The sequence below is a fragment of the Vigna unguiculata genome, chromosome 4, assembly GCF_004118075.2.
Source record: "Vigna unguiculata cultivar IT97K-499-35 chromosome 4, ASM411807v1, whole genome shotgun sequence".
NCBI classification, from domain to species: Eukaryota; Viridiplantae; Streptophyta; class Magnoliopsida; order Fabales; family Fabaceae; genus Vigna; species Vigna unguiculata.
The window spans coordinates 3332718-3340400 of record NC_040282.1 but is presented as its reverse complement, the minus strand read 5'-3'; the positions used below and the strand labels follow the sequence as shown (position 1 = coordinate 3340400).

Below are 7683 nucleotides of genomic sequence, written 5' to 3'. Positions count from 1 at the left end.
GGCCAAGCACCTATCTCCAACACTTAAATTATCCTTAAGTCTTTTGTACAACTTTCCACCGTTCGATCGCTCCTCCTTTCTCTCGTTCGATTTCTTCTAGCTTTCACCCGCTCAGTTGTCCAGACGATCGGGGTACCTGTCTATAAGGTTCTGATACTTAAGTCAGTTCAAGTCCGTTCGAGTAAGTACAATTAATGTTGTAATAAATGCGAAGAAAAAGTCCTCACCAACTTACCTTGGGCTCTTATTTATCGTTTTTGACATGGGCCCGTGATTAGGGTTTTCTTAATCATGGTCCAATTGCTTTTTAAACTTGATTACTGACTTGTATTACTTTAATTTACTGATTCAGTTTTGGTGCGGCCGCCTGACCGGAGGGTCATACGTCCTAGCGGAGGTTCCCATAATTGTGGAGACAAAGTTCAATTGGAATGAACGCGGAGACCATTCAATCGACCTCCTTTAAAGCACTATGGAAAGATTGACACATCAACAACCCAAGGAATTGTCCGCCTGTAGTGAGCAGTCTTCGACCGCTTATTCTTGGTTGCCTGACCGATGGTCTAGCTAGAGATGTCGATAGATCATACAGTACAATATATATATATATATATATATATATATATATATATATATATATATATATATATATAACCAATTTGACTATAATTCATATGAAAAAAATATAAAAAACCCAACAAAGTGAAATAATAGAATAATATGATAATATTTAAATAGCCGATTTTAGTTCGATTTGATTTAAATTAGTTTGAAATTTTCAAACCGGGATCCAAACTTCTCGATGCTAGAATGAAAGAAATATCTAAATCAATCCGAAAAAACTTCACTTTTAATCGATTATTAATTTTCGATTTTTTTTTAAGTGACTGGATTGTGAACACCTATGACTATCTTTCCATCATTGAATTCAATTGTTGCTTTCACCATTGACATTGCAAAGCAAAACTATACAGATACTAATTGGTTTAAGAAGTTAAAATCAAGAAAGAGATTTATTATTTGGTGACTTGAATTATTTCTACTTCCATAAATAGATTAATGTTTTAATGTAAGGAATGGTCAAGAATAAGAATGTTTTACTGTTGCTCATCACGTATATTGTATTTATTATAAATAAATAAGATGACATAATATTATTCAATTGAAATAAAACAAAGGAGTTCAATCATATGAGAATAGTGAGAGATAAAAATTATTCAAAAAAATAATTGTAGTATTTTTGTGCTGTTAATGGAAACCAAATCAGCATTATTCATCTCTGAAATATGATAAATTTAGCAAGAAATAGCCAATCCAATTTAACCTTTGCAAATTTGGGGAGAAAGTGCTAAAGAATCATGTTATCATATTTATCGTTTATTCACACATCCAGTTTCCCACATATCTCCATCTAATCTAATATTAATCCACAATCATCTCAATGTTTATTTTGAAAGTCTGAATTAACATGGCTTAATCGTTTCTTTCTGTATCTCCATGCAACCTGAATACGGATTGCTGCAAGGGATCTCCAATAAGGTGATTCATACCTAAAATAACACAATTATCAAAGATATGTTAGTCATACACTTCAAACTTATGAAGTACAAACACTGAGCCAGACTTAAAACTTCATAATGCACATAATGTACTAATTGTTCTGAAAAGAAAAGTTGAGAAGACTATGCTGAATCACAAACATAGATATAGGAGAAGGGAATGACCTTAAGGCTCCTTGAACACGCAAACTACGCAAGAATCTTGTGAAAAGGATTGTGACTTCTTCAAGGTTTTCTGCTCTCAGTGAAAGTACTTCTACATTTGTTAAGCATCTTACTGTTCTGTTGCTAAGCAACTTCTGTCCTGGAAGCCTTACTCTTCTGCCATCTGCATACTCAAATTGATGAACTATGCTCTTATAAAACTTTTTGTTGGATTTTGAATAAACTTAAATGATTTAACTATGAGTAGTTAATGTATTAGCCGTTGTAGGTTATCCGCTGAGTGTGATAAATGTATTAACTGTTGTGGATAGTTAATGAATTAACCAGTTTATAGCTGTTTTTATATGTTTTGAGTTCGACGGTCAGAAACAAACATGTGAGTCTATAAATTGTATTTGTGATTGCATAAACAACCAGAGTTGAATCAAGTTTTTTCATAATGTAGAGTTTGTTGTCTATACTTTTGATCTCTGATTTAGAATGTTAAGTCATCAAGCACATTACCATTGCACCAAGTAATGCTACAACATGTCTCTAACAGAGTAGTTTCTGAAGGAGGATCCAGGTGAAAAACAAAAGAAAGAAGGTATATTGATATATATTGTTATACCTGCGCTGACAGAAGAATGCTCAAGATACCATGTCAGAAGTTCTTCACCACAAACATCTCCTTCAGATAAAGGAATTCTAATACCATCTTCTCCAATGCTCTCCAATTTGCCACGCACCACGAATACCATCTTCTCTACCACACTACCTTGACTCAAAATTCTACTTCCTTTAATGTAAGTAGCTTGTCTCAGTCTCGCACAAATGGCATCTAAGACAGGTTCATCCATCAGAGCAAATATTCGAACCTGAAGATTTAGATCCTCATGTCATGGTTACAAAATTGTTAGAGTAAGAATGTAAATATACCATCTTCAAAAGCTTTCATGATTGTTCACACAATTGCCTCAATACATGGATTCATCATGAGGGCATAATGTTTTCCATCAAAATTGTTCTAAACTACATATTGCAAACCATTCAAGTGTAAGCATGATACCTAGTCATCTATGAAACAGATATTCTAGTGCTTACTTTCTTAACAAATTTGAAGAGATGGCGTCTTATATCCATTTGGAGGTCTTCTGGAAAGTTCTCCATTAGTGTTGCTTCATTCACCCCTCTTGTTGCAGTCCAACTATACCGTTCAGCCTCTCGTACTCTCCTGCGTGACAAACATATCTTTTATTCACTTTTACATTCCTTTGATCATTATTTCATATGACAATGATGGATAGGAAGATTCACTAGAGAGACACAACACTAATGATACTCAAGCCAAACCACATAAGAGAATAACACCACATTCAATTCAAAACCTTAAGTTTGTTGTATGTTGCTCAACCTTCTTTTTTTTCACATGAAACTCAAGACTGACACTTGGATTCTTAAAACATACTAAAATGACAACAGTAGGTTACACCATCTGAAATTTTGGCCTATAGACATTCTACATCATAGAACTGTGATGTTTTTCAGTTTGTTTAACTTTTAACAACTTAGATTTTGGGTCATGAGACATTGCCAAGAAGGGAGTTGTGGGAGGGGGTGGGAGTTAACAACCAATGACTTGAAACAAAAAATAGACAAATAGTCCATTGATAATGTTGAAGTGATTCATGAAAAGAAAAAGGGTTAAATATGTTTTTGGTCCCTCAAGTTTCAGTGAAATTTGGAATTAGTCTCTCATCAAAACTTTTGACCAATTTAGTCTTTCATCTATAGAAATGCGTGGATTTAGTCCTTTTAATCAAATTTTGTTAAATTTATTTGAAGTTTTAAACGCGTTTTATGATAATATTTGAGTTAGTATTTAAGCGAAAATGGGTAACAATTCAATACTATCATAAAATGTCCTTGAAACATTAAATAAACTTAACAAAATCTGGTTAAAAGGACTAAATCGATACATTTCTAAAGAAGAAGAACTAAATTGGTCAAAAGTTTCAAAGAAGGACCAATTCCAAATTTCACAAAAACTTGAAGGACCAAAAACATATTTAACCCAAAGAAAAATGGGAAAATATTATACCTTCTGAGGTATTCTGGTAAGCGCCTATGACTCATCCATTGCTCAACATCACCGCGTCTAAGTTGCATTTCTAGCCTCCTATAAAAGAGAATGAAGAAAAAAAAAATCAAGCATGATTCAACACCAAACACATTAGCACTTGATCATCAAGGTTTGCTTAAAAGTTGCAGTATAAGGTAAGTTTTACCTCCGTCCAAGACCTTGAAGAAAGTTCTGAATGTTTCCAATGAGAAGCGCAAAAAGCAAAAGTCCCATTCCTATGATGGCTATAGTAAAAAGGGTTTCATACACAAAGTCGCTTGGTGTTTGGTTACCAGCCAGAGTACTGATTTGCTGCATAAAGATCAATTGGGTATAATTTCTATACATATTAAACCATTCATATGCATTCACTAGTTTGATATTGAGTTAGTAAACCATTTATATGCATTTGAGATTTCTACATTGAGTTACATAGCTGAATAAAAAGAAGTGCATACCTGTAACCCCCAAAATAGAGCATATATGTATTTGGTGACGATGTCTGTTTGTGTAGTAAGAGGAACAGCATTGTTATAAATCCCATAAGCAAAAGAACCTGTGGAAGAGGAATTCCAACATGCAATAGCATCTGCATTGTTGTTCCACTGGTTTGATGATAAGCCAAGCTGATTTTCCCCAACATGGCTATGTCCACAATCAATGAATGCCAGACATCCAGGGATATTAGAACTTTGGCACGCATTTCGAAAACATTGATTAACCCTCTGGAAGAAGAAGAATCATACCAAGTCAAATGTTAACCTCCATTTACTGTATCAAAATCCTTGATTCTGATTGAATCACTCACCTGTAGAGCAAATAGGTACCAGATAGAGCCAACAACATGGCTAGCTAGAATGAAAATGAGAAGATTTATAATGAAATTTGCCCATGCTGACTCAAATATGAATCCTGCTGGAGATTGACCAAACAGCATAGGCAGAAATCTGAATAATCTGGGAATATACTGCACTAGGATCGCTGCACGCAGAACATTCTTAGCATAATTTGCTCCCCTCAATGATTTTGGTAGTACAGACAATAACATTATCTGCATTTATTTTGAGAGAGATAGAAGTTATTCAAGTGTGTGCGTTATAGCTATAAGTTTTTAACAATTAACAGTAGTTGCTGCAGATTCTGTCATAGTATCAGCTTTTTTCATTAGAAGAAGCATATCATAACTGAATAACTGATATCTCAAAATACACAAGAAAGGAAATTGAAACCTCAAATTTACCTGAGGAAGAGGAAATACAACAAACAAGTCAATAAGAAAATAACCCTTCAGGTAATGAAATGCAATTTCCTTTGGATGATCAACTAAATCTCCAGCACCAACCACCCTTGACTCAGGAGAAACAAAAGCCAACCTAAACTGTGACAAGGCAACTTGGTAGAGTTATTTAGCCTGAAATTTTGCAAAGGAAGAAAACTAACTTAATAACTATTGTGATGCCTGGTAAAAAAACTGAGAAAGTCCTAATATAGAAAACTCTTCTGACTCATTTATCAGAATATTCATTCATGCAAAAGCCAATAACATTGACTAACAGAAAATGTTTTTCAAACTAAGAACTGTTATTCTATGAATATATGGATATGAAAAAAGTTAGAGAAGGGGAACTTCTAAAAAGATGCTTATTGGGAAGTTACCTGGAGAAGAATGTGAAGGAAATATATGAAGTCGTTCATGCTTCTAACTATAACAAGTGCTTTTGTCAATTTCCAGTTGATAACTATACAATTATGATCCTGCACCAGAGAAATGCAAATTTTATTTTCACAGTTGCAGGGAAAGATATGTCATTAGAACTTATAAAATTTGTGTAATTAAATGAAAGGAAAATAGTTATATAACTCATACCTGCCGAACATAGAGTAAGAAGAAAAATAATGGATCCACAAAAATTGCAACCAAGCAAAAACTGGCAAGAACCTTGTTCCAATGTTGTATGAATTTAGAGTGAGGATTCATAACTCCAGGAACAAAAGATGAACATAGAGAGTAAAATTTTCTGGTGAATCCTTTGGCATCCCCATTAAGAGCATTCTGAAACCGTAAACATTGAAAACTGAAGTACAATTGGTAATGTGAAAATGATAGCAAATGATATATGTCTACAAAGGAAAATGGAAAAGTATACAAATTTTAGCAGTAAAGTGAATGAAATGCTCTAAAGAACTTAATAATTTTGATAAGATTATAATACTAACGAAAGTAGGGAGTGCATAGAGTGGTATCTTTGTAATGAACTCAAAGAAAGGTAAGAAAGTAAGATATAAAGCACAAAGACCAACATCTAGAGGAAATTCTTTTACTATGTTTCATGTAATCAAAGGCAATTGAAACAATAATTTATTATAGGAAGAAAGACAGACACCTTCGGATCAGGTATATTCAAAGCTTTTGGATTTCTTAGCTGAGAAGACTTGAAGTAAGAAGGACAAGTAGTACAATAAGGATCATTACAAATTCCCAGTTTCCCAGATCTCAGTAAATGTTCATTTATGCTATCATAGCTTTCATCTGTGCTCTCCTCTGTTTTGTTTCCTGTTACAACTATACTATGCTGCATAAGATTATCAGTTTCTGGTGTAGCATACAATGAACCACTATCTCCCACAAGACTAGTTTCTATCTCATATGACTCCATGGGAATAGAAACTGATGCACTTAAAAGCCTTTGAAATTTAGAATGCAAAGTTTCATGATATGGTTGTACATCAGTTTCTTCTGATATCTTCTGCAGCTCACCATTTTCAAAACTAGCCATGCTTCCTTGACAATTCTGTAATTTTCTTACATTCAGTATATATATTATGAACAATAACAATTTTAAAATCTAATAATGCAATTCAGCTAGAAACTTGAAAGAGGAGAATACAAACTATAAGTCTGTAACTACATAGTTCAGCAAGCCAAAAACTCTACAACTGTTACAAAGACTGATAGATTTTAATACAACATAAGGGAACTAAGATTCTTGAACCATTTCTAAAATTTACTGCTAACATTTTTGCTGATAATGAACTCGCCTATTCAAAACTATAGAACACAATTTTATCAACAAGGTGGTGTTTAAACTAAATATAACCAAGAAAAATAACAAAGGAACAGCAAAAAACAGTGGTAAGACCAGTTTGAAGCTTTCTAAGTGAAAAGTCAACACCTTGATCCCGTCAAGGTTACATTACAGCATGCATTTCTCAAAGTCAACACAATTTTACAAGACACCTTACCTTAGGGCATGCTAATATACCATAAAATTTAAGATCTCAGATATTCAATAAAATCGTTGCGTCAAATGAATAAAAAACTATTCTTTGAGTTTTTGAAAACTTGAAGTTTGAATAAATGATTATTATGACATGAGTTTTGTAGAACTGTGGGAAAAGAATTATAAAAGGGTCTTTCAAATGATGTGATATAATGGTACTCGGATAAAGTAAAATAGCAACCCTTGCATTGGAGATGAGAGTTGAAGAGTTTGAAAATGTCAGTTCTGACATGAGATTGTGAAGGATAATGAAAGGGAGTTGGAATAGATTATGTGTTCAAACTTGCAGCATTAGTGTGGATTGTTTTGAATTTAAAAACTCAACATGAAAGCTTTTAGTTTACTTTATAATTTTTCTATTTGTCTAACTTTGTTTTGTTCTCTCTAAAGATTTGATAGAAGTAACGTAGAAGAAGGAAAGATTGTATATTTTGGAGCAAAGGGTGGTTGTTTCGGTTAATGTCGAAGCGAGAAAGTATTTATTTATATCAAAAATTTAAATACAAATTTGAAATACATTGAACATAAATTAACGTAATTGAATTAAAAAAATATATATTATTTTTAAAGTTTGAGA

At 33.1% G+C, this 7683-nt stretch overlaps 1 protein-coding gene across 3 annotated transcripts; it reads right to left on the bottom strand.

Moving 5' to 3' along the window:
* Positions 1-1294: 1294 nt before the first annotated feature.
* Positions 1295-7056, bottom strand: LOC114181881 (probable cyclic nucleotide-gated ion channel 20, chloroplastic). 3 transcript variants are annotated; one of them, XM_028068512.1, is made up of 13 exons: positions 6966-6980; positions 6210-6617; positions 5693-5878; positions 5482-5580; positions 5066-5203; positions 4634-4876; positions 4284-4550; positions 3992-4137; positions 3805-3882; positions 2808-2937; positions 2335-2581; positions 1725-1908; positions 1295-1550 (listed from the first exon to the last, which is right to left on the bottom strand). In XM_028068512.1, exons 2-13 carry the CDS (start codon positions 6600-6602, stop codon positions 1439-1441), a joined length of 2223 nt encoding a protein of 740 aa, XP_027924313.1. In that variant the 5' UTR covers positions 6603-6617; positions 6966-6980; the 3' UTR covers positions 1295-1438. The 3 variants fall into 3 exon arrangements, with proteins under 3 accessions (XP_027924313.1, XP_027924312.1, XP_027924314.1); XM_028068511.1 differs by having other exon boundaries at positions 6210-7056; XM_028068513.1 differs by having other exon boundaries at positions 1725-1887; positions 6210-7055.
* Between the last annotated feature and the right edge of the window lie 627 nt (positions 7057-7683).

Excerpts from the sequence above, each read along its gene's own strand:
- LOC114181881 (XM_028068511.1), bottom strand. The coding sequence starts at position 6,602 with ATGGCTAGTTTTGAAAATGGTGAGCTGCAGAAGATATCAGAAGAAACT. Across the intron at positions 2,938-3,804 it reads TTACCAGAATACCTCAGAAG|GAGAGTACGAGAGGCTGAAC; the intron begins GTATAATATTTT and ends TTTGTCACGCAG. Across the intron at positions 1,551-1,724 it reads CGTGTTCAAGGAGCCTTAAG|GTATGAATCACCTTATTGGA; the intron begins GTCATTCCCTTC and ends GTGTTATTTTAG.